The sequence below is a fragment of the Pempheris klunzingeri genome, chromosome 10 (genome assembly GCF_042242105.1).
Source record: "Pempheris klunzingeri isolate RE-2024b chromosome 10, fPemKlu1.hap1, whole genome shotgun sequence".
In the NCBI taxonomy this organism is placed as follows: Eukaryota; Metazoa; Chordata; class Actinopteri; order Acropomatiformes; family Pempheridae; genus Pempheris; species Pempheris klunzingeri.
Window position 1 is genome coordinate 24,019,970 of NC_092021.1, and position 27,685 is coordinate 24,047,654.

The 27,685-nt window shown below is 42.9% G+C and overlaps 1 protein-coding gene and 1 long non-coding RNA gene across 2 annotated transcripts in view; one reads left to right on the plus strand and one right to left on the minus strand.

Annotated features, from left to right (window-relative positions):
- The window catches only part of LOC139208052 (uncharacterized), a 101,461-nt gene that overhangs the window by 66,821 nt on the left and 6,955 nt on the right, over positions 1-27,685 (plus strand). The gene's annotated exons all lie outside the window — the stretch shown is intronic.
- On the minus strand, positions 1,619-9,584 carry LOC139208570 (protein FAM124A). The gene is made up of 2 exons (XM_070838289.1): positions 8,730-9,584; positions 1,619-2,686 (listed from the first exon to the last, which is right to left on the minus strand). Exons 1-2 carry the CDS (start codon positions 9,582-9,584, stop codon positions 1,862-1,864), a joined length of 1,680 nt encoding a protein of 559 aa, XP_070694390.1. The 3' UTR covers positions 1,619-1,861.

Genomic DNA, 27,685 nt, shown 5'->3' on the forward strand with positions numbered 1-27,685 from the left:
TAGCCACATTCTGTCTTTATTATTCTGTATTTTTCTGTGCCTATTGCATTTTTTTGTTCTAGATTTCCAAATATAAATGCATTTTATTTTCTTCTTCTCACTATAATCATCAGTTTTTTTTTTGATAAATGTAGTGAACATGTCCCACATACCTTTAAAGCCCCTTTCCATGCTCACATTAAGGTGGATTAGGCATGGTGTAAGTAATCAGCTGTTTCTCCTTATTTATTAAGGGATTTAACAGCGTAAGGGTAATTAAGCAGCGTATCTCTAAAGAACCTTGAGGCATAAATAAAAATCAGCACATTTGCAGGATCCTGTGTTTGATTGTGTGGATTAAAAATGTTTGGAATTTAAGGAAGTCAAGGTTAAGGTATTTAAGGTGCTTTATTTAAGCAGCTTTAAGGGATGTTTGCCCTCAGAAGATTCCCAAACAAGTGACGTGTTAAATTAGTTTCACTGCCAGATTATCGAACATCTGCTGAATGTCAAACTTGGCAAAGCTGAAGCCCGTCGACTGCGTTTACTCGCTTGGCTTGACCGTCAGTGTCCTCCTCCATCTGCTGCTGATGTGATATTTTTATTTCTAAATGTTACGTTAACGGGCAGGAATCTGGCTGACAGACACAAACCAGATCAGCAACACATTGACAAATGAATTATGGTTCAGCCTCAGACTCAAATATGGATGAAAGTGAAGGTGCTTTTGTTATAGTTACCATCTGGACATGTACAACACCGTCCCTCGCTGTTACACACCTGTGCACTGATGAGATGGTGTGTTTGGACAGCAGCATGAGGCCCAGCAGCTCTTACAACTCAAACCTAATTGTAGCATAAAGAAAATCTACTTTTTGTCGTGCGATGAATAAAATCAAGCCGTCCACTTTGCCAGCTTTGCTCCGTGATATCTGACCACATGCTGCTACAGACCCTCTTTACTTGACAACTGGGTCTTCAGAGTCGAATCTTAAACACAAATATGGGGACATATTTTCTTAATCAAGTCAGAATTTATACTTTTTCTAATTAGCTGAGCTAAAAAAACAAAATCTCTCCACATATTCCCCAGTACTGTGGCTGCAGAAGCACCCTCTGAGGTGCACTTACTCCTGATTAGGAATTACTGATGGGTGGTAATTGTACCAAACCCCTCACTGTGCCCACAGACGTGTATGTGTGTGAGATAATGTGGCCCCATAAAGGACTTACTGTCTGTTTCAAAAGCTCAGCTGCACTTGTGAGGGCATGAGGTGATTATAATGACGGCTGGAGCTTTTCTCTGACTCTCAACGCTCTACGAGTGTGTGTGTACGAGACCGTTGGACAAAATATGTAATGATCTGTCTGTGATCTTTGGATCTATGATCAGAGTTTAATCTGCTTTCCCTTGAATCTCCAGAGGTTCACTGTTACTCTGGATGTGTTTTCTATATAAATAACATTTATCATATCCTCACACTGATGCTCAAACCAGAACAGCAGCTGAAAAAATACTTTAAAATAAACAAAGTGTAAATGAAGCTTGGGAAGTTTAAAGTGGTGGCGTGTTGCACACTTGATGGGGAAAGACATTTATTGAGTAGTGTGTCTGTACACGGTTATGTGATTGGTCCTTTAAATGTGTAATTTCATTTACTTACATAACCTGACATTTACAAAGCTTAAATCTATATGCAAGAGACAACATTCACAAATACACACGTTTAAATACAGATTGTGTTGAGCTCCAGTTTATGCCGTCTCTGTCATTTCAGTTTTATCAGCACACACCAGGGGGCAGAGAGGAGCCGCGCTGACCGTCTCAGCCCTGAAGTCTGTCCATCCACAGCGAGTCCTCTCTGCCTGAAACAACAACAGATCAAATGTAGAATTCTTGGTCTTCCTCTTCTTCTATCTTGTCTTCCTCTTCAACTGGTGCACCGATAATGCTGCAGCCGTCAGACTGGTTCATGGAAACATCACTCAGCGATGCAGCAGCACTCGTGTTCGCGCTGGTGCTTTGGAAGCGTGACCCCTGGAAGGTAGGAGGAGTGCTGTTGGAGGTGAACCTGTTTGGAGTCCGGCCCAATGTGGCGGCCTTGCAGGTGTTCTCTGGGAAGCCAGGAGAGAGGGAGGGTCCTATGTCTTCAGGCGGCGCCGATAGCGGCCGAGAAGTCTGCGGCAGGCTGGATTTGATGTATGCAGACACCACCGTGTGGTCCACACTGCTGCTCGGATTCACTTTGTCTCCCGTGTCCACATCCGTCTCCTCCGCCCCGATCAAAGCGTCCACGTTGAGCCGGAAGGGCGGGATGAGGGAGGAGCTCCTGTTGAGGGAGTGGCCCCTGTGATGGGGGCTGGGAGAAGGCCCAGGAGAGGAGCAGGTGGAGCGGGAGCTGGCCGAGCCCAGGTTGGGGAGAGAGAAGACCGAGCCGGACTCGTGGCCCCTCCACTGGGGCCTCCAGCCGTCCGGGTGGTGCTGGTCAGCCCACTGCTCCCGCTCATCCGGCTCCTCGCAGGCCAGAGCGTGGGAGCCGTGGGGGTTCTGGTGGACTCTGAGACGGGACGCCGCCCGCTGGTGGTGCCGACGGTTCCTGTAGGACGCGGGGTTCCGTGCGAAGGTGGATGGAGCCGAGGCTGATTCAGTGATGGAGGATGATATGTAGCAGGGATCTTGTTGGTGCTTGAAGTGTGCGCCTTGGACCTGAGCAGAACAGACAAGAACCATTACTCTCATATCCCAAACATCCGTTAAGAGCTGGTTTTACTTATTTCAATAATCCAACCAACAAAAAACCACATTCACAAAAACCTGCTTTTTTTTGTTTAATCTTGTTGCTTTGTCTTCACTACAAAACTGTATCTAATCAAAAAGAAAAAACCTCTTTTACAGCAGAAATAATCACTTGTCAGGTGGAACTAATAACATTAATGTTGGCTCAGTTCCATTAAGCTGATCCTTGATAGTGAGCCAGCATATAAAATAGCAGGGCTTTGGCTGATCTAATTGGAATGCAGCTGATATTAACATTATTGATTACACATGTGCTTTTACTGCTGTAACATGTCTTTATGTCTGCAGTGGAAAAGTCGGACTTCAAGAGCAAGTTGCAAGTTAATTTTTTTGCAAAATGTGCAGTTAACCTTAAAATGACCACTTGAAGAAGCAGCACAGGATTTTCCATGTGTTACAAGACATGAGGGCATAAATCCAGAGGAAAAAGTAGCTGTTTTAAGAAAAGCTCCTGATTTATTTATTTCAAAACATCATGTCATATTATGTAACAAAAGGGAGTCGATCTCTGCCTCGGCTCAATGTGCAGCAGGAGGCAACAGATTCGCTATAACTTAGTAAATCTGTCTGTTTTTTGGTGGTTTCACTTCAGATTTCACCATTTATACATCATGATTTATAAAGATGCTGTGGAACTGGGTGCACATACATGAGCACAATTTCCACAACCGCAGTATATAATATTATATCATAACCGGGTATGAAAACACTCCTAATCGCCTGTTTGCACGTTGATACGTGCTCCTGCTCCACTGTTCATAAGACCTGCCGATGAGAAGGACAGCAAAGAGGAAGCGCAATTTGACCTTTGATGGAACTTTTACAGCAGTGAAAATTATATCACACATAATATGGCACATTTGGGTTCCAGTCTGTCTCGTTTCCAGAAGAGTTTATCTTGAATTTTCGATGTTTTAGTGTCATGTATTAGCTATATTTCTGATTACCCCCCACCATCTCATTATTATGCAATATTCAGCATGAGCTTTACGGTTTAATATCGACCTTTTGCAGTTTGATAAGAATACTTTTGCTTGTTTGTAGAAGGGGACTGTTGCAGTATAAGAGAGCACAGAAACTCTGAAAACTGAAGAGGAAGTTAACCGTGAGGTCATGAGGGTCACAGAAGAATGAGCTGCGTTTTGAGGACTGTAGGGCTCTCACACGACCAAGCGCTCCTCACGCGACATACAGGCACGGAGAGGGAAAAAAAGTGAAGGAGGAAGAGGAACATGGGAACCCCCGGGGTTAACAAAAGCCCCACACGCCCCCCTGTTCTCAGCCGGGCCACTTTATGAATCACAGCAGCAGCTGGAGAATTCATCAGCATCCAGAGGAGCCCCATGTGTATCACACCTCCATTTTTGGATGAACGTATCTCAAAACACAGAGACTGCTGCTCAAAAACCTGCTCTACCTCAAATCTTCAGTCTGATTATCATCCACAAAGCAGCATGTCTGGAAAAGTAAGAAGCAATAAGGTAAATCCCCCCTGAAATGTTCTTTTTTTAACATGTACGGCAGCTGCAGCAGTATTCATTTCATCGCTCTGTCAGTTCAGTTCCTCGTCCCTCCCCCTCCTCTCCTCTCCATGCTGATAGTTTCTCCATGTTTCTCTTCTCATGTCTGCTCTGTCATCCGGCTTTCCAACCAAACAATACAAGCAGAAGCAATGACTTTCCACACAGCAGCCTCGGGACAATTATTTCCAAGAGCTCGGGCACGGAGGGGAGTCTGCAGATTTCCATATGTTCAGGCTCAACAACAATAAATATTGTGGAAGCAAATCTTAAAGTTCCCTGACAACAAGAGCTGAAATGTGATTTACCTCGTCCTCATAAGTCTGTCACAAGGACAAGGCAAATGCAGGAAACAACTGATGTCTGTATTTCTAACTTTAATAAATAATCTTGCAGATCTTGCTGATCCGATGATGGATTGAATCGAACTATTTATATGGTGCATATGTGTTCAACTTTATATACATTATCCCAAACTCATCTTTTAAGGAATTTACACAGAAAACAGTTGAACATTTTGTATTTTTCGAGGTTTTTCTCCACAAACCAAATTATTGGTGACATTTAAATGATTGACTTAATGGTGGTTCTATACCACCGAGTAGATGTTGAGATATTTAAGTCTGGACCAAAGTTAAATGTTGGTCTTAGTTAAACGTGAAAAGGTTATACCAAAGATGGCATGAAAGTGCACAAAAATGCAAACATATTGAGTGTCTCTATTTATAGTAAGTGTGCAGCTTGTTAGGATTTAGGGGGTTTAGGGTGGTTTAGGGGGTTTAGGGGGGTAACCTGCTCTCTTTTCTGCTGATCTAGAGGCTCTCAGACCAGCTCTCTCCAGCGGGTAGGAGAGAAATGCTTCCTTTCACAGTGTTTGTGTGACAGCGACAGCTTACACGATGCCACTGAGGTCGTAGAGGAGCTGAAAGAACATGAATGAAGGAAATGTGAGCGCTATAAAAAGGTCTCATATTATGCAAAATGCATTTTTTTAATGTCTTTTCCACATAAATGTGTCGCCGGTATGTGTAAACTCTTTTTCTTCTGCTCCATCTTTCAGTAAATGTGTGTGAAAACAGGCCGTTCAGATTTGGCTCCCTCTATGATGTCATAAGGGGGTCTGTTGATCATGTGACCTCCTCCAGCCCTTCACCAGGACGACTGTCCCCGTCCACTGAAAACCACCTGAATCCACTTCTCTGCCTGCCATTGTTTTATCCTCGCTAACTCCTGGCAAGTGTAAAAGCGCTTTGTAAATACTGTAATATAAATTTCACTGAAACTTCGGTTTCAAATACACTAACTACAAAATACAAACCAGATTCATGTGATTAAAATATTCCAAACTCCATGTTCACTTGTGTTTTCCACAGCGTTCAACCATGTCCACTGGTCTTGTGTCTCATCACGTGACCTGATTAAACGACCACCTGTTATCATGTGACCACATTTGCATACTTAGGTCACATGACGACACCTGAAGCACAGCTGAAAGCTCTGGGGAAAGGCAATGAGTGAAACTTGTGTTTAAAATAACACTTTACTTTGAATCCCACTATTTAGCATTTATAGTAAGTATAAAAACATTTAGACTAATAAAAGGAAAATTCTCCTTTTCAACTTAGAAGCCGATGATGTGTTCCCACTGGCCCCACGCAGCCAAAAACATCAGTTATGGCAGGTTTAAAGTCAGAGTCTGGGGCCTGGGGATGTATTGTTTCAGTGTGTCTTGCAAGGATGAAAGCACAAATGTGTGTGTGTGTGTGGAGGAGTGTGACAAAGCCCCACTGTTTTCCTCTCTCTCTCTCTCTCTCACTAACCACCTCTGCCCTCTGGTTCTCTTCTTCTCCCTCCTGTTTATCCTTCCCTCACTCTCTTCTTCTCTCTGTGTTTCTTCTTCTTCTTCTTCTCCTCCTCCACTCTGAGCCACAAAGCTGCAAACCCATCTCTCTCACCCAGGACAGAAAGAGGCAGTGGGTGTTGTCGTCTACCGTCGAGGCTGTAATTTAAAACTTAATGACACTTTAGGAGAGCCAACGCTGGTCAAGTGTGTTGTTATCCCAAAGATGCTGCAGGTCAACTGCACACATTTGTTATGTACTCAAACTATTTCTTTGCTCGTTTGGGTGAAAGCGTGCGTCTGCTAATACGACATGACAGGAGCTGTCTGGTTTTCTATGAGGACAACATGCTATAATGCAGCAGGGGGTGCTGGGTAATGAGGTTGTTGACATAGCCACCATCAGACTTTTACTCTTGGAGGCTTTTCGTTATCTTCGGCCAGCCAGAGATCTGACCGCAGCGGGCCTCAAACACCGCACATGGACACTAAATCTTCAACTGCACGACACTGCAGGAGCAAGGAAACTTGAGATTTAAGTTAAATGTGTACTTCTTCATCTGCTCAGCAGTTTGGTTGTTTCTGTGGCTGCCAAAGTTAAAATGATCAGTCGACCCAAAATGCACCTCCAACTGGTTTAACAATTGATTCATTTTATTATTCAGTTTTACTTGTTCTGTGTTTTACTGCTGGTCTGTCATGTGTGATAGTTAACTGAATCTCTTTGGGTTTCAGACTGTTGGCTGGACAAAACAGTATATTAAAACATGTCACTTTAGGGTCTGGGAAGTTGGGATTATTCACTATTGTCTGACAGTGAGATAAATCGAGGAGGTAATGGTTTGATTAATAGATAATGAAAATAGCTGCTGGTCACCGCAGGAGTTTGCTTAATAGGCTACAACAGCCAAAGAAATACCACAAAGTAGAATTTTTTTGTTCCCATCCCCCAGACCCTGTGGATAATTGTACTGACTTCTTGGTGCATGAATTTAAAAAAAAAAGTTTGACTTCCTGGATACAAACGTACGTGGATCTGTGGAGCAGAACTTCCTGTTAGCTCTCCGTAATACTGAATTGTAATAAAATGATTCAATCGTGTGGCTCTTCTAGACTTCCCAAATGTTATTGGACTGAATGGATCAAATTCTGATGGTAAAACCAGTCATTTTGTACCCGCTGATTTACAGGCGTCTCTTTCACAATGCGAGTCTCTGGAATAAGAGACTTTTTGGGCCCAATGGCTCCACGTGACAGACACCATTGTTGTAAATACACGGTTTGAAAATAATTGGCTTCAAAGCCTGGTGCACCTGCTGGGGGCTTGTATTTAATGTGTCCCCCTGTTTCCAGTCTTTGTGCTAAAATAGTGGCTTCATATTTACCACACACACAAGAGAGTTGTTTTGTTTTACATGCTTTTACATTCAGAAACTGATGCGACACCATTCTCGGCCTGCTAACCACCTCAGCGCAGTGTGTAGCAGAGCGGAGGACCACATGACTTCAGGCCAGGTGGCAGCTAAGCATCATGCATATGGTTCATTGTCATGACAGATTAGCTTTTTGTTTCCCTCTGTGCTTTCCAATCCCAGTAATGGACTGCTGCTTAATCGGCTTGAACTTTGAAAACTGCTAATCTGCCACTGCCTGGGCACACATCCCCTCTGAAAGCGATACCCTTTCAAAAAAAGGACCATTTTGTGAGCGTGTGTGTGTGTTTGTGTGTGTGTGTTTATTCACACACGTTTTCTAACTGCTTCCATCTTGGTGTGATCACTGCTCTGTTAGACGTGTACATGCACACTTTTTACAGTCTGGATGAAAGATGGATGGATGATGATGGATAAATTTATGGTTGGATGGTTTAATGGGGGCTACAAATTAGGGGGCCTCAATGCTGCTTTGTCTGCTGTATGAGTTTGTTATTTTTGGCTGCAGAATCTGTTTGACATCCCTTTCTGAACCATTTGTTTCTCCTTCTTTCTGTCTCTCTCTCCTTCCCTTGTTTCTCTTTCACCCGAGACACTGACTTTTCTTTCTGTTTTTTTTGTGCACAATTATAAATACAGATTGCAGACAGAATAAGTAAAACATAATTCTTTCTGTGGTTATTTTGTCTTGAAACTGGGTGGCTACAGTGCTCTGACAGAGTGTTCAGAGCTTCACAGATCAAATGATCTGAATAAAAACTGACAGATTTGTCTTGATCCAGGAAAACTAGGAAAAAATTATTTCACTCCCAGTCCTTATGTTTCAGGATTTATGAGCAAAATCACTGTGGCTTAATAAAAACCCACATGGTGCCAGAAGAAAGTCATTTGCTCCTTGGTTCATGGGCTAACCTTTCACCAAACTGAATGAAAATAAGTATTTTTGGAATATCTTGATAACAACCAGCAGGTACTGACATTTTTGATAAATCTCATTAAAAACCACCAAGCATATGTCGGAAATCACTCCCTATTTACTGTACAGTGCATTAATTTTACTGTCCCCCAAAAAATTCCAAAAGTGGAGCATAAGATTTACAACTAAAATAAGAAAGTAAATATAAAATAATAAATTCACCAATAAAAAAAAGCCCTCTCACCTGCAACAAGATCTTATTTCCGTCGTAGTCCTCTGTCTGCCAGCGGATCTCACTGATTGGGCTGCAGGGGTGTGGCAGCAAGGGCACCAGCGCCCCGACATCCCGCACCCTCATCTCCACCACCGCTGACTCCAGCACCACCGGACTCTGACCTCGCGGGAGCCTCTTAAATGACAGCTGGATCTCCATATCCGGGTTGGAGTACACCACAAAGAAGCAAAAGTCCTCCTTCTTCTGCGCCACCCTCCGCTGAAGCAGCAGCTTGTAAAGCCGCACCATGTCGACATAATTTTCATGTCGGCAGTAAACAGTAAAACGCACAATTTCTTTCCCGTAATGGACCTGCCGCACGGCCCAGAGTGGCGTGCCAGGAGACAGGGTGAAAAAGTCCTGACTGCACGGGGTCAGAGGTAGCATCCGCCGGCCATTACTGACTTTTTCAGTGTGGTGGTAGCGCCACGGCGGCCTCTGCAGAGCACGGTGCAGCATCAGTATCTGCTCCTCGCCGCCGTACGCCTCCTGGAGGAAGAGGATGACTGCCAGGGCCGGCTGGCAGCCTGAAGACGGGGTGCCGTTTTGAGGGTGCTTGGGCCAGGCCCGCTCCGACACCCGGAAGAGCTGCAGCTCCGGGTGAACCCACGACAGCACGGCATCGGCAGCGCGCTGCAGGAACTTGCCCTGGCCGGGGTCGGCGATGAGGTGGACGCTGACGAGGAAGGGATCCTGGACCTCGCCCATGGATAACTCACCTCCACATACAACAGCATCAAGACAAGACAAGAGAGCGGAAAGTGGAAAAAAGGGAATGAAGGGATGAGAAAAGACACGGGGAAGAAAAGAGAAAATTATAACCATCTTGTTGTATTTTTAGAAATCATATAAAACCAAACATTGTGACAGAAACCCTGTTGTCTATTAACAAAACAATGTGCATGGCACCTCTGGTATGGTGAAGATTGGGAAAAATCCTACTTATGGAAAAGAAACTGTGGTTGAGGTCTCTGACCGGACGGACTGACAGATGACAGACGACATGTAAGCTGAACGCCACCAATCCATCCAAAACAAACATAACTCTTAAGGATACCATGCTCCTTTCTTTTGTCTAACTCTGTGTTCATGTTTTTCCATCCTTTACCTCCCTCCTTCCCTCTTCCCACAGATCTCGTCCTTCTCCATTTCACTCAACTCCATCTTTCTCCCAATTTCTGTGTTTACCTTTCTCCCCCCCGCCCCTCCTCTCTCCGTTCCACCAGACCCATGTGGAGCAGGGCTCCTCTGTCGATGGCTCATTAGTGCCATTAGGAGGTCATTACTGAAGCCCAGAGGAATGTTCCAGACCACAGCAGGAGCGATGCATTCAGGTGTAGCCTCCTCCTGAACCCTGACCTGGAAAAGCTCGGCTTCCTGGCGCAGGTACTCCACAACTGGATATATATATTCCAACCTACAGTCATGTTTATCCAGAGTTTTCATTCTTGCGTGCTACGTGTACACACTCACACGGTATCTCCTCATCTCCATGTTCCCTCATTCTTTCTTTTTGGAGCAATTTTCCTACGGTCTTTATCTGACTCCTCGGGGGACTTGTCCCATTTGGTCTCTGCTTTGAGGCAGTTTGGGAAAGGACACACAGTCTTCTTGTCCCTGGCACGGCAGACTGTTTGGCTGTTGCCAGAATCCCTCCACGAAACAGAGAGGCCAAATGGGGACAGGTTCGGTCTCATGAGTCCCGTTGGCCTTTTGGAAAAGGACAGTTTCTGCTTGACCAAAGAGGTGACATTTTCTAAATGTTAAGATCGGGTTACAAGGAGACGGCTCTTAAAAAGGGTGGCCATTAGAGGTGAAGTGACACACAGCTCGGGGTCCACAATGATCCAGGAGATAGAGTTCATGGTAAAACTATGCTTCCAGTTTATGTATTATAGTTTCTTTGTGAGTGTAAAAGCTTTACTTATATGAATCTCAAACTAAATGTCATTCCTCTACGTGGTTTAATCGAGGTTAAAAATGAAAACATGCTTATTTTTAAGACGTCCTCTGGATGTCCTCGTCAAACGTATTAACAGGTTGGACTAACTGCGACAAAACAAAACTAATCTTTAATCAATTGTATATTTCTGGTTCATCTTTTTTAACGTTTCCAGGCTGTATTGGAGACAAAAGTTTGTGTAAACTAGTTTAACCTTTTGTACAATTACGTTAAGAGACTTAAATGCCAATCATTTAATTTATTTACAACTTCTATTGCTTTAAGGTTATCACAAACAAAACTGAAATCGACTCAAGAAGGTGACTTGAAGGGAATCAGATTTAATAAATAAACTGTCATAAAACTCCAACCCTAACACCTGGTGTCCTCGTGTGGCTCTGTTTGTTTGAAGAGATAAATCAGGAAAGATCCACTGCAGGTTTAAGCTGGATGCCAGGACACAGACGACACACACACACACACACACACACCACGGTCATTAAACGACTGCTTGATCCCATTAGATTCGATGTCTGTCTCTCTGACATGTTGCCGGCATCAGGACACCAAACACAGGGATGATAGGGATCTTTAAGGGTATTTACTGCACAGCACATTGTGCCGTCACTCAGATATCTTGATTTCTGCACAGTAACTCTTGTTACACACAACTCTCACGGTATCTTTTCAAAGGAGTTACAACCTGAAATCAGCTCACCGGGAACAGAGACCTTCGTCCAAAGTGCCCGACTTCCGCCTCATTGGATCAACAATAAAGCAAACAGAGCAAACAAAGATTACTACACCATTCTTTTCTGTTTTAATGCGTTTACCTGTTTAGTCTGTCGTGTTTCTTTCCCCTCCTCCCTCCTACACTCTCACTCCTCCTCATCCCTCCAGTGCTCTTGGGAGTCGGTCACTAAAATGACTCAGGGATTTAAGACAAATCTAAGTGTGGGTCAGACACATCCGCTTGTTTCCGTCTGATCGCATTAGAATCAGTACACTGAATATCTCTAGTGTTACACCACAGTTTGAAACACATGGACGGTTGGCATCCACTTAGATATTTAAAATCCTAGACAATAGGTTAATGTATTTATCGTCACCTTCAAGAATGCATGGCAGCATTAAAAAAGGTAAACATGCAACCAAACAAACCACACACTACATTTTGAGAACCAGCTATCAGATTCTAAGGACCCAAACAATGCTGCATCCAAAATAGTGCAGACTACTTCAGGAGACAAACCCATAAACTCTGGCCGCCCAGCTGGGAGAGAGCATCTCTGGGCCTCCACTCCTGGTGGAGGAACTTCCCATGTTCTCATGGAGAGCCAGAACCTGAACCTGAACCTGCCCCACAATGTTTAAATAAGTGTTCATTTGTTCTGGCTACCATTTGTTATTCAATTAAACATTTATGTAAGTAAGATATTTCTCTAGAGAGAGAGAGAGGGAGAGCTGTGAACCATGAACAGCTGCGTCTCCACGTCCTTCACCGTGTCTCCCCCTGCTGATTTTGAGTGACTATTGTAAATGCACCAATTAATGAGTGTAAATAAACAATACTTTGTTTAAAATCTGTTTTATTTAGTCATAACAGCAGCACCCAGGTGTTGTCCAATGTGCTCCAGGCACTGTGGGTTTTTTTTTTTTTTTTTGATGTGCTCCATTACTTTTTCTCTCACACTGTACTTCTGCTGCTTGTATAATTTGTCCAAATACTCTTTAAGCCACGTTAACACTTATTAACTGTTTATTAACTGTTTAAGTGATAGAATTAATAGGTAAAAATGATTATTGTTAAAAGTTCATCAGATATCTATGAGCATCCCTGTGTTGGAAATCTTTGGATGAGTGTAGTGAAGTCCGTCACCGAGGAGAAGATGCTGGAGACCTTGATGTCTTAGCGGCAGAGTTCAGAGTGAGACAAGAGCACTCAGCATGAACACTGCCTGATACCAGATCTGTAAGACCGCCCACTGTGATTAGTCTCTGTGCCCTTCTAGGCGTCCCAAATGTACCTTATGAGCGAACGTGGTCGTTCTACATGTACCACAAACACGTGTGAGTGGTTTATTGAAATCTATGACTGTTCACGTTACCCCACATCGTGTCTCCAGGTCACTGTGGTCGTGTTTATTCAAATGGAGACAGTCTGTCCTACAATATCTGGAGCACAGCACAGTTATTATCAACCTTAGTGACCCTGATAGAGGAGCGTCACTCCCTATTATGATAACTGACCCAAAACAATCAGACAGCTAAACTGTGCAAAGACAGAGACGAGGATTTTCCTAATTCAGGTTACAGTTCGGCCTGATCACGTGACCAAATCCCCCAAATTCCCTCACTGTGTGCTGGCCAGTCAAAGACTTGTAAGCATGCTGGATAATACAGGACAAAAGGCCTGACATGGGTGCTGCACAGCTAAATCTCCTCTTAACAAATCATGTTTTCACTTTACAAGAAAGTTAAAAAGTCTGACTGCAGTAGATTCACAGATGCATCCGTCACAAACACACTGAGCGGTCACACACACACACACACATGAAGGTAATGAGTTGTAGAGACTCAGCACCTTGTACATGTGAAGATCCTTTCCTCCAGCAATGAGGCTTAATGGGGAGCTGGCACAGCATAGAATAAATTAGAGATTATGTCACCCCAATCCTGTGAAGGGAATGAAGGGGGTTTGTGTGTAAAGCTCTGGGTGAGTGTGTCTCTGAGCTCTTAATCCATTCGAGCCTTCAAGCCGAAGGTGATGTTCTGACTCGACTGATTACATACACTCTCATGCATGTGCACGGCCATCCGCAGCACACACACACACACACACACACACACACAATCAATTTGCACATTTATAGACAGGCCTGTCTTTCCTAATACTCGCAGACCGCTGCCTTGGCTCTGTGTTTAAAGTGTTAACCGGCAACACATGCTCGCAGCCATACGCGCAGATGATGACGTGAGATAAAACAACACGCCTTCTAGTGGCCTCCTGCACATATGAGAGTGATTAGCAGGGAAAACTCGACTGAGGCCTCCGACTGTGTTTGTGTATAAGTGGTGCAGTCACAGCTTTAGGAGCCTGGCCCTCGGTGTAAGTCAGAACAACTGAAGGAAGAAATTCAAGATGGGGGCCCCTTTTTGTTGTCTGGTAAAGAGAAAGAAAAGTTCCAACAGGCACACGTCAGTTTGACTCGTGCCAAGGAAATTAAAGTGTATAAGTTCTGTTGGCAAAACCTTCTGACTTTTCAATATTTCAAAACACTGAAGTTTGTCTCTGGTCTGTTTGTGCAAAGTCACTTTTTAAAGTCACTGTATGTTGCATTCTTTCTATAACCTGCTGTGAATGGCCGTCAGCACGCTCCGCTGGAGAAGCAGGCAGCACTGAAGCTAAACAATGTACTGCTGATGATATGGGCAGCAAAAAAAATCATTTTGGTCGACTGTCACCACTGTTTTCAGAGGAAAAAGCTAAAAAAAATCCCCTCTGCACTATACAGAAGCTCCCTGACTGCTGTGAGAATATTCAAAATAAAGCGAACACTTAAACTGAAATCGATTTTCTTTTAGGTGACTAAAGTCTGTTTTTCTGCTGCTTCCATCCAAAGCAGTACATTGCTCAGCGTATGTGCCTAGACTCCTGCCTGCTTCTCCATATTTGGGGATGTGTCGACCGCCGTCATCCCCACATCCCCCGCTTTCCAAAAAAAAAAATAAAGGCGAACTAAACCTTTAAACCTGCAATAACTGATTCTAGAGCCTCTTGAGCGTAGTGGGAATGAGTTCTGACCACAATATTGACATATCGTCAGCTTTTAAGTTGATATGGCGAACTTTTTGGCAAACGGTTGCTTATTTACACATCCAGCAGATACAGAGCAACATTATCATTCATGGGGAGTTCTGCTTCTGGCCACCTGATATAATAGACTATAAATCCAATTTTCACCCCCTTATAGCTCTGTTCTCCAGTCTGTCTGGACTCCACAAAATTCTGAGCGAAATATCTGGTTTTCTAGCTGTTAAAATTCAAACTGTGTCTATCTGTCAATTGGTGCTGAGCAGGAAATGTACAGTGGGTTTTTTAGAGAGCAGGGAACCAAAACAAGAAAGTCGCAGACCGCACAGATTAACAGTGAGCTGAATCTCACTTTAAAGCCAAAGGGAGCAGCAGATTCAGGAGATAAGTGTCTCATTCTCAATGGTATTATAAATATATTGATTAAAAGCTGCTTAAAGAATAAATCTGGCAGCATTCTGTGATTTTCTTTTAGTTAACAAATCCAACAACAAGACGAAAATCACATTAGAATACAACAAATACAATAAACAGGTTGTGTGTGTGTGTGTCCAAAGTCTGGTTTGTCTTATTCCTCTGTGCCATAGAGCTTCATTGTTGTCCTACACCCTTTAAAATCAGTGAGCCACACCACTGCACTGGGTCACAGGCTCCTTCATTACCATGAAAAGACACACTGTATAGTAGTTTGTTTAAAGTCAATCCCACATCCACCACCCTGCTGCTAGAAACACTCACTAGAGCAAGAAACATGTATTAATCCTCCGCTGAAAATAGTCCCAACAAATGCATTATTTACTAATGTGTATTTAACGCCGGCCCAGCTGTTTCAGGAAACAAGGAAGAAAGAGAAGTATAGAAAGACTATAAAACAGCGGCCTGATCCTTTAAGCACTTCTCATGTGACAGAGGCTCTGAGGCAGAAAAGTGAGTACGCCGCCAGTCGTCAAGTTTCACAGCAGATAAAAGCAATTAGATCAAAATGTGGAGCCACTTTTTTTTCTGGCTTCTAACCGCTGCTGGTTGCAAACTTGAGGATTAGATAGATTAGATAGCTTACGACAGACTGTTGTGGGGAAAGATTAGAAGCGGAGGCTTATTGAGGAGACCAAAGTAAGTCAACAGCGCTAGCACAACTTTATGCGCGTCATGTGACCTTCGCCATCCCAACAGGCAGCTTGGCTTAGTAGAGAGACAAAAATCTGAAGAGAAGCCATGAACATTTTAACTCCATCTGAATGATTCAATGCTGTGCAGCAACATGTTACATTTCAAATACAAATATGAAGGAAAAATGCTGCATTTTAGCGTTATGGGTGTTTTTATACATGATCCCCCAGTTTTAGGACAAACAGTACAAAAGTAGTATAAAGGCCAAACAGTATGATGTTCTAGTGAAGGTCACAAAGCACCAGAGAAGAAACTTTCTGTCCTCTAAAATTGGGGGACCATGTAAAAAAAAAAAAGTGTGTCTGAGTGTCACCAACTCAGCTTTAATTCTAATACAAAATGGAAAATCTACACAAACCTTTCATGCATGAATTGTTAATGTTTTAATACGACACCTGATCCAAAAGATAATTAGGCCTGAAGAGACCCAAACAGCGAGAACAGCATGAAACGCCACCATTTAAGCAGCAGCTGTGGTCGAAAAGAGTGCAAACACATAATTTTCCTATTAGTTCACACTCCCCATCCTGCACAACAAAGCCCAACTCCGACCTCACTGGACTGACTATGACTTCAGAGTGGCTAGACTAAAGTCCTAAAGGTTGAATCCAGGTCGGGTCTCTGTTACAAGAAGCCAAGTGGACCTGTGAAAACCTCCTCCATCACAACCTCATATTCATGGTTCCATTTGAAGGCCAATGTGCTGCAGCGACAACACATATCTCACAGTGCAGCTACTCACAGACGGCACTGAATGTGCACTCAGTGAGCACACACTCACTGACTCATTGTCATGTAGTTCCCACAACAAGGCAAATCATTAACAAACAGCTGACTGCAGCGTATTCAGCTGCCTCGAACGTCGTTTTGGAGGACGCACATTTGGCAGCACTTCATCAAAGCTGCCTTATAGCAGAGCCTGGACCTCATTCACTACGTCTAACTGGTGGGAAAGCACTGTGTGTGTGTGTGTGTGTGTGTTGAGCTGTTACTGGTGGCTCTTGATTCATCAGGTGCTATTTAAACTGCCTTGGCTGACAGCACAGCGAGCGGTGAAAGGATATCGAGCCTTCCAGCATAGACAAGTGCGTCATCTTCCCCAGCGTCTGAGTGTGAATAGAAGTCTGTGCTGACGAAAGGTGAAGAGGTAGCGAATGCTCAAGTCCCATTTTAACCAAGAAGGGCGTAATGTACCCCACACTCTCCGTTACACAGCCTGTGCACGTAGCTGTAGCTGACGGGCACCTCTTTAAAAACATGTGATTGCCTGTCAAGTGTTGGTAGAGATCTCTGAGCGTGACGACAAGATAAAGGAAGCTGAAGAGAGACTCGCTTTGCTCCTTTTCAGTGACACACATCCTGCAAAACCATCTCCACTGTAAACTTTCTGCTCACCACGACCTCTGCACTCCATTACAGTGACTGAAACAAAACAAATGCATGACTGCATGGAAGTCTGAAGTCACCTGAGGGGGCCTCCAGTTATTAAAGAACCACCAGTCTATATCACAAACTGAACAAAGCACACAGTCACTGTGGAGAACACACTTAAAGCAGGAGGATAAATCATGTATCATGTATTTGTTTAGTGTCAGCAGGACGGCACTAAATCCAATGTTCAAAACCAACAGAGTTTACAAAAATCCTCACTAGAAATTAAAGCATAACTCTAAGCTAAAAACAAACACTAGACAATGAATATTTAACACTTCAAAGTGCTTCTTAAAACCAAAGCAGGCCCCGAAGTATCTTAGGAGAGGAAGTAAAACTCCTGCACTTTCAATAAGGATTTAAATCCACAGCCTGAAACACAGCAGTGTGGGTCATGCACAAATGTTGGGAGGATGGACTTGGCCTAACTTGCATACATGTGTTCCTGGTTCTGCTAATCTGCTGCCTGTCTGAGCTGAAATAGGAGCAGCGGGGCCGCAGGCACTACTGGATGCACAGAAAGTCTGGACAAGCCAAGTGTTTCGCTCAGTGGTAAAGACTCATCATTTGACCATTTTAGGCTTTCTGCAGCACGTTTTTTTCATCTGCAGCAAGAACCTGGACGAAGCAGTGATATATTTATGAGCAGCAGTATTTCAGCAGCAGCCAATCAATGTATTTACATTCTGTGAAAACACTTCTATGAAGCGGTTTTCATTGCTATTGGCAGAGTCCGCCTTTTTTTTGTGTGTGATTCAAACTGCGTACTGATGCACAAAAGATTCAATGTTACTGTTTATAATTAAATCTAATTCATATCAGCCTCTGTCTTTATTGCTGGCTGTCCCACAGAGCTGGATGAAGGTGCTGCTGATGCAAACCAAGCATTTCCTTCTGCTGCATGTTCACATTAAAAGTGTTTTTCTTGTGAGGCGTCTACAAGAAGAGTGGCGGATTTGTGTGCTTATGTGTTTGCAAAGTAAATAAAAGATTTCTATAATGTTTTAATTTTCAGCGAACAAGAAGAAACAGCCACAGTGAGGTGTTGGGGTGCAGGTACAGACACTTTTCTGTAGGGCCGTCACTTTTTATTCCAAATTTCGTCTTTGTCTACCAAGATTAGCCACACAGATGATGCCAAATCCACCAGGACTAAATCTGACATCTTAATTAACACATAACATAGGGTTAGGGTTGTCATAACCCTGCATTAGATTTCCTCGCGTGATTGTAAATACTTTTAGAATCTTGAAACTTGATGGTACCGACTCAAATCGATCTGCACATTTATGTTCGATAACCTGTCTGAATGCAGAAAAGCACATATGCAGAGATACATTTACATGTTTAATTATACATGTAAACATGTGCCTGTCATCTGCTGGTGACAGACTGACCCCTGAAAACATAAAGCTCCAATGCCAACTGTGACTCTTTTGTTAGACGACCATCAATCCTGTCTAGACGTCTCGAGTACAAATGACTCTCTGAACTGTTCAATATGCTGAGGCACATTTATTCTAGTCACTGTTTTGAACTCTTCCTTTCATCCCTGATTTATTTCTGAGGACGAGATGCTTTCACAGTCTGTGTTTTGCTTACCATTACCTGCAAAAGTTGGATCCTGGATCCATCTCGAGTTTTTGTTTTCATCTTTCATCCAAGTTTTTCTCTTTTGCTGCCTGCGGTGTAAATTTTCATGAGTTACATCTGCAACTAATGAATTCATCTATGGTATATTTTCTTTTTGTGTTCAAGTGTCACAAATCATGTTTGTCTGTTTGTGTCTGTGTTAGTACGTCTGTGTCTCTGCACGGCGTCTTTGTGTTGTTACAGTCTGAACTCTCTATAGATTTGAACGCCCTTCTTCTGGCCCAGAAACATTCATTACTCCGACAGCTGACCCCCTCTGTCTTACACACATGTACACACACATGCAGAAACATCGGGGGCAGGGTCACAGGTCACTGGAGGTCATCTGCTGTGACCAGAGGACAGAGAGGTTGTGTGATTAAGTGTTTGGGGCGGCACTCAGTTAAAGCCTCTTGAATCAAAACCTATTTACCTCCTATTGAAAGATGCTGCGCCAGCCAGCTGCAGGCAGAATAACAGACAGATGACGCTTTGCATTTTGATATCCGTCACTGCTGTAACATGAAACTCTTGCAACGATAACTTCCACTTCTTATCTTTCACTCTGAGCGCTAAAAATATTGATCAACTTTTTTAATTTTCCAGACTGGTCTCTGTCTTCAACACTGCAAGAACTTCTTTAATCTTAAACAACTTTTTTAAATCTAGTCAGATTTATTCTGTGCGTGCAGCAGACTTTCTGCCTCAGACTATCCTGCTCAGTTGAAATAAATGTCACACATCTTGTCTTGATATGCAGGTTTATCCACGTTTAACTCTATGAAAGTCTAATAAAAGTCAGTGTTAAAGATTCAACCTCAATCAACTACATCTTAACAGGTGACTCTGTTACAGAGTCCTGGAAGATGTTGGTACATGAAGTTGTTTCAAGTGTCTTTTCGTATGATCCACATGCTGCATTACAGTAAAGAAAATCAACATTAAATTCTTTGAAATGTTTATTTAAAAAGGAAGCAGCTTGGATGTTCAATGCTTCCAGCTCAGCTTCTCTTTTTATACTTAAAAGTTTAAAGGACAAAGCTTGTGATAATTGAAAAAGCCAACAATAAAAATATTCTTTAAAGTCTGATATATCTTACTCCTATGTGCCACAGAGCTCCACTGCTGCCCAAACACCATTAAAAACACATGTAGGAGCCAAACTGTTGCACTCAATGACAGAATCCTTCATAAACATGAACACAAACTGTATTTTATTTTGATTCTATCCCACATACACCATCCAGAAATACTCACTAAACCTTACAAGGCAGCTGATCACCATCATGCTAGAATCCATCTTGCCAGGCTCCAAGTTAGGAATTAGTGGCTGAACCGAAGTGGTTCGGATCAATCAGCATTAAGCTTCGGGCAGGGTTTCGGTGTGACGACAGCGAGGTACAAGTGTTCAAAAACACAACAGGCTTCGGCAGGAGTTTTGAGTGTTCTATGGTTCATTGATCTGATATAGTTCATCCAATCACCTGCCAAGTGGTTCCTTTACAGACAGTTTCTACGGACGACTTCGCAGATCGTTCAGTGTGACAAAACGTCTCGCGCATCAGGTGACCAACTGTGGATAAGTCTGTTCCTGAAGTGGCATCCTGTTTAGATTCTCTAAATCTACAGAGCTCGACTATTTCAGGACATTTCAGAGCTGTTTTTGTAAACTAAACTACATTTTTGAGACGTGTGTTCAGAGATTTGCAGTGGGAATCAGTGGACTTGGGGCTGAGAGCGACAGACAGGGTAGGAAAGTCACAGCAGTATAACAAGTCAAACTAAAACAAAGTTGGATTTGATTTTCACGGCTGCTTTTCATGTGATTTGCTGAGAGTAAGAAAAATACAGAATAACAGCCGACTCTTATCCTTTCAGCTGGTATGTGCTCGTCATTTTTGCAGTTTAAATGTTTCACTAGATTACAGAATATTGTAAATGTTATTAATTTGGTTTTTAGCAGTAAGGCTACACTTCCAACAGCCTCCAATAAGTAACAGCTGTCAAATGCTGAAACCTCAACAGTAACAAGCGGCATTTTAATTCTCCTCCAGTTTCTGTTAAATGGGACCTACTGTGGCGCATAACCTTGGTCAGACTGGTTCAGCATGACATCAGTCTGTCTGCAGGGGGCTTATGGCCGGTCTGAGCTCGGGTCAAAGGTCATGGGTTAAGACCATCTGTATAAACATGAATACCCTCTCAACCAGAACTTAAATATACTTCTGTGGACTGATGCTGCATGCACACACACACCCACACCCACACCCACACCGAGGACAAAAACAAAAGCAGCCACACAGCGCAGAGACAGATGAGTTTTCTATATTGTCTTTTCACGTCTTTGGAGAATCTGTCACCACAGCAGCCGACGTCCATCTGTCCCGTCCTTTCAGTCGTGATCATTAGCGAGAGCCTCAGTTTGATAAATAAACTGGGGCCGCTCCTTTCATGTTATCAGTCGCTCTGTAGGATGTGCATGTTTTCATAGAGACAGATGATATTTGCACCCGGGTGTGAGTAGACAGGAGCACTATAACACCTTTTATATATATATCTGTTCTTGACTTATTATTAGAAACTATGATCTTTTCCTAAACTTAAAAAAGTAGTCTGACCAAACTGTGACTCAAAACTGACAATAATAAAAGAAAATTGAAATCTATACGTTCTAAGTTTATGAATAAATCACAATTCTGCACCCGGCTGCAAATAGACTCTCTGTTTCATAAGAAAATGTTAGGAGCTGGTACTTCCTTTGATTTTCAGTCATTTCAGAGATCACTCAACCCCCAGCGATCATCCAGCCATGTCCACAAAACTTTTTTTTTTTTTTAGATTTTGTTACGCTCCCTTTTGCAAGACATATTCCCTGAGGAGCAATAAAGTCACGACATACAGTGAGCCACTCAGCATCTCATTTTTCTTCTTTTTTGGGGGGATTTTTGTTATTTTATCCAGGCGAACATCACAGACGCTGCAGCAGAGACTGATTGATGAAAACGCTGAAGGCATCCAGCCACACAGCAGGAGCAAACAGAGAGTGAATCTGTGGACCATAATAGTGAGACAAATTGGCGTGACAGCATTTTAGTAAGAAGTCCTTCAACAGGAGGAGGACAGACTGATATTTCAAAATAAAAGACCAAACTAAGTTAGATAATTGACCGTTAACTGTTGCATCACACAGATGTTGTTTCTATGGTTGCCAGCAGTTTAACATACTGTGTGCATTAATATTGAACAACGATTAAACTACTGACCAGCTACGTTTAAGGTAACCTGTTATACAAAGTAAACAGACACCTGCCAGCCAATCACACAGGAGTATTTTTTTCCGTGGACAAATGGTGTAATTCATTCTAACTTTCAGTCACATCTTGAGTTTCAGTCTGTAAATCTGAGTGACGCAGAGGCAGGATAAACGTCCTCAATCCACGAGTGCAGTAACGTCTTTCAAAGTGCAGTCACACTTTCCCGTGTATTTAAAGTTCTTGTGTTTTCTGTGCACGTTTTGTTCCTATTCTGACCTCCAGTGGTGACAGAGACGGAGACAATAGTGGGCAGAGGCTCATCTGATATGGAAAAGACACAGGAAACATGATGGGAGAGACCAAAGCAGACACTGCTGGATCACTCTGTGTGTGTGTGTGTGTCTGTGTGTGTGTGTGTGTGTGTGCGTGTGTGTGTGTTGTTCCTATGCTTCCTGACTAACACAGCTTCCTGTGGACCAGATTAATGGGCTAATATTGGATATAATCCCCCCCATTGTGAAAGTCCCGGAGACCTGGCAACCAGACTGGGGAGAGGTGATGACCTCTGCAAACACAGATCTTCACAAACACACACACTTTCATGCAAAAGCACGAGATCAGTAGCTCAGCAGCACAGTTCAAGCACTATTGGCACTTATGATCACATCCACACAAACAATATCATGTAGCTGATCTGTAACTCACAATATGTGTTTAGGAGGATGCTCTCCAGCCACACACACAAGAGTTTGAAAGAAACTTAAAATATGATTGAACAATAAAAAAAAGTATCAATATCAGCATCACAAAAGTATCAGAAACAATTAAAGGCAGATTCTGTACCTTAAAAGCCACCACAGATGATTCTGTCTACATTTTGATTTTAATTCCAGTTAAATACTGACCTGGGAATGAGGTCACAACGCTAAAAAGTCAGATGTGTTGAGGAAAACAAGCAGTCCCACTAGTTAATCACTATAACTATACTAATATTGCATTGATTACACTCGAATTTAATCTTATGATTACGGCAACTATATGTGTTAACATCATATTTTCCTGGGAAGTGGCTGCAATGTGTCTTTCAAGCAACTGTCTGCGTAAGGTTGGTGTTAAAACATGGAAATCTGAAAAAAAACTTGTGCAAATGTATTTTTTTTTACATTTTTGTGTAGTTATCTACTCATGTGAAATTTACACGCTTCCCAAAACTTTCATTTTTTTAACCTTCATTGTTAACTTTAAATTTCCCTGTCAAAGCAAGTGTTTGTATCTCATGATAATTCCTACATCTGATGTGTCCAGCATCACGGTGAATGTATCCTACAGTATAAAATAATGACCAGTCAGCTTGTTATTGCCGAACAAAGACTTCTCCCTAAAATCTGCTGTGGGCCATACGGACCACTAAACACACAACACAATCCTCCCCTGTGAGTGGATTTATTTTGTCAGTGTGTATTAGGGAGATAAAGTCCCGGGCCTGAGCTGTGTGTGTTTGCACCACTGTTAGCAAAGCTTCGTGTCGCCTTTGGTTTACTTACTGCTCGTTGAGGACAAGGGACTGTAATCAGACCTGCAGAGGACGACAGAAAAGAAACAAAAGAGAGAGAGGGCGAGAGAGGGAGAGAGGTGTTGGGGGGGCGCAGGACGAGAGAAAGAGTGGACAAGAAACAGAGAGAGGAGACAGGAGTTTATATTACAGCATGAAGCACAATCACCATGATTTACTGGATGACACACTCCTGTTTCAAATAAAGTGCTGACATCTGGCTAAACAGACGGAGAGGTCCAGCTGGAAAGGTCACCACAAACACACACAGACGTTTCACAGTGGCTTCAGTCCGACGGGATAAAACACAGGGACACCTACTAAAGTACTGTTTGTAATAATACTACCACTCGACTGTACCTTCATACTACATTCTGTTGTATTTCTGTTGTAAGTCTGGTCTTTTTTTATCCTTTAACATTCATTTGACAGGTGTACTTGTTTGGTAAATATGCAATTTCTTCTTAAATGTGATGTATGTGTGATTATTGTAGAGCAGGGGTCACCAACCTTTTTGAAACTGAGAGCTACTTCATGGGTACTGAGTCATACGAAGGGCTACCAGTTTGTCACACTCCTCTGAAATAACAAATTAGCTCAGTTTGCCTTTAGTTATATATTATTATTATTATTGATTAATGATACTCATCTATGTGAAGACACTGATCACGTTAGTGAATCTCACAATAATTATCAACAATGACTTAACAAGGTGGGAAACAGATAAAATCAATATTACACATTTAATTTCTATTAATCTCAGCAACTGTTTAAATTTTCAGATGATCACTTCTACAACATTTCATAGAACAAATGTTCCATTTTCACTTCCCACTGACAAAGAGTCTTTAAACACACCATCAACTATGTTTGAAAAAGTTATCAATTAAGTAATGTTAAGAAAAATAAACTTTCATATCTTTAAATAAATCTTACCACATTTTAAACTGATGAACAAATCTGCGGCATTTTTAACAAAATTACATCTGTTTACATTTCATGAACACACTTTTGAATTGAACACAATTAAAAATCAATATTTTTATTTAACGTTGCCATGACACCGCCATGTTGCCCCTGACAACATCTGGTATCTGTTTGAAAATGTGGAGCTCTAAACGAGGCTTCGGCTGCTTGTTGGGATTTTTCCTCCGGCCTGGTGAAAACAGACTGCTGCTTACCCAAAGCTGCCTTCAGCTCACGGGCTGTTTCTGCCCGTAGCTTCCCGGTGGGCAGTTAGCATGCTAGTTAGCATGGCAGTTAGCATGCTAGTTAGCTCTGTGACCCGTAGTGAAGCGTCTCTCCACATTGTGCCGCTTTGTCGTCGCCCCGCAAACGAGACACACGCAGTTTTCTTTCACAGTAGTAACAAAGAACTCTTCCTCCAATTCACTGTGAAAATGATGAGCTTTCTTTCTTTTTTCTGCCATGTTTTTTGGGTTAGAAACCGCATTCAGCTCCACATCTCCGCTGCGCCCGCTAGCTTACTCTCCACGAGCGCCAAAGTTTAGTCATGCGCACAACAATGACCTTTGAACTTTGAACTCGAATAGGTCATCTAAACTAATTCTTTTATTTTTAAGATATTGTCATTTTCAAATCTATATAAATGCAAGTGTGATTAAAAAATGAATAGCAACAGAAAAAAATAAAATTTTAGACGCAGCTCACTGGTGAGTTGTGCTGTTTTTAGAACAGGCCTGTGGGGGGCGACTCATGGGGTCCTTGGGGGCGACCTGGTGCCCGTGGGCACCGTGTTGGTGACCCCTGTTGTAGAGTCAGTAATCAGTAATGATAAACCAACAATGTGATATATAATTATATGATGATGCCACTCTGTTAACACGGAGTACTTTTGAAACATAAGTAAAAGCGCAGAGGAAATTATCATTAAAAAAATATATAAATACAATTTTGAATGCACGACATTCACTTTTAATGGTTCATTACATCAGTGTTGCTGCTTTGACTGAAATTAACAGTTTAAATTTGCCTTCTTGCCGATGAGAAGATCGTTATCAGTCTCGTGCACTGTGTGCTGCAATGTCGTGCTCGCGTCACATAATTTAGGTCGTGAAAACCAGTTTCTGACAGAGATTGTATCTCCACATTGGTGAAAGCAACCACACGGGATTCAACAAAGCCACCGTCACACTTAACATGAAGTTTTACAGTTTCTCCCCTTTCTGCTATATTGTGTGAATGCAAGTACAGAGCTACAGCCAGGAGGTGGTTAGCCTAGCTTAGCACAAAGCCTGGGATGGAGGAATCAGCGAGGACGTCTCCATCCATAGGGCACAGAATACACCTACCATCACGTCTACAGCTCACCGTCTAACATGATGCATGTTCGGCTCTCGCTCCACACTAGATAGGAGCCTAGCGTTGGTCTAACTCTTTGCGAGAAAGCAAATAAGCCTCTGTATAAAATGTCAAACTATTTCTTTAAGTAAATCCATCTTCCCCCACTAGTGGACACACACACACACGCCCATATGCACACATAAAGTCTAATTCAGGGAGAGATGTGCCTAATCTAAAGCTCCCATCTTTGAGCTGAGACAGAAGCAGAATTAGATTTCTGCTAATCAGATTTCCGTGGATTAGAGAAAGAAATCTTGACATTTTGTGTAATTTCACAAGTATCTGCATGTGAAACAAACAAGAGGAGCGTATGTCCACACACAACATGACTGATTGAGGAACTAGGCTGCATCCTCCACGTGCTACAAGTCCCCCAAACCGTGAAACTCGGCCCTCATGTTTACTAATACCCCACCTGAGATTATTAGTCCCACCGGAGTCAGCTGACAACCAGAGAAGCTCATGTTCGTCCACACACACACATCGTCTCCCTGTGACTCCATATCTAAACTAATAAGGCCTCTGGAGCTGCAGGACAGCAGGAAACAGAGGAACGAGTCCGTTTCCTGCAGCAGGAGGTTATCAATCTCACTAACGGGCATTTAGCAGCGCACAGACAGAGGAATGGATGGGAGTGTGGGACGAAGCAGAGGTGAGCAGAGAGAGGTAGGAAGAAGAGATGATGGGACGAAAGGAGAGATAGATATACAGAGCAGGTTATAAATGACTTTTCCCCTGCATGAACAGAGGAAAATGACGATAAGAAAAGGACAGCTCTCTTTTTCGAAGGTTTATGGCTCTATGGAGTAGAGTTGGAGGTAGCAGAGTCTGCAGTTACAGGTCTGTTTTGATGGCTCCCCTGGGTGTGTGCATTTGGCAGGCCTTCCCTCGGCAGCCCCGGTTAGCATCTCGCCTGGCGTTCCCAGTCTGGCCACGCTGCCGTGCTTCATCTCCGGCCAAAGACAATAAACACGAAGTGAAGCGAAGACAGGCAGCAGCCCGGTCATGCACACAGGGTTTGACTGCAGAGTGACCTGGTCGGCTGCAGGGTTTGTTTGACATGTGGAGGGCTGAACAGATTCAGGTGGCTCGTGTTTGATTAGGGAAGGAGGAGGAAGACCAGAGAAGGATGAGGAGCACAGATGAAGACGAGAGGCAAACTAAACACCGAGCAATAAATCCTCATACCTATAATTGTTCCAAACAGTGACTCATGTGAGCATTTCATGGCCTGCCACCTCTACAGTTCTGGTTTAAAGAAACCGCTGCTGACTGATGGTGGGAGATGGATCGTGAACCACAGTGTTGAGATCACAATCCTCATACGTCTAAACCCTCATCACATCGTCATGCTGCTTCCACCGAGGAGGTCATTATTCACACATCCAACCTTAATGCTGCGTTATTGCTGCAACTGACAGTTACTTATTTACACACCCAGCGGACACAGAGCAACTTTAAGAGTCAAGTTTCTGTCCACTCTTCATCCGTTTAACTCTGCTCAGCCTCAAAGAACTCCTGACAAGAATATCTGGCTCTTTGGCTGCTAAACGATCCGCTGTGTTTACCAGCAAGTCTCCAACTTTGTCTGCTGCCGTCTTAAACAATGAGCTAAAAGATGCTCAAATGTTCCACAGAGCTGCAGAGATTGTCATTTTGTCCACATGTAGTCCTTTGATCCATTGTTAATGACACACGCATTGATTAGCACAGATTTCAGCAGATAACAGATTCACACAATTACACCCTCCTGTATCTCACTTGTCT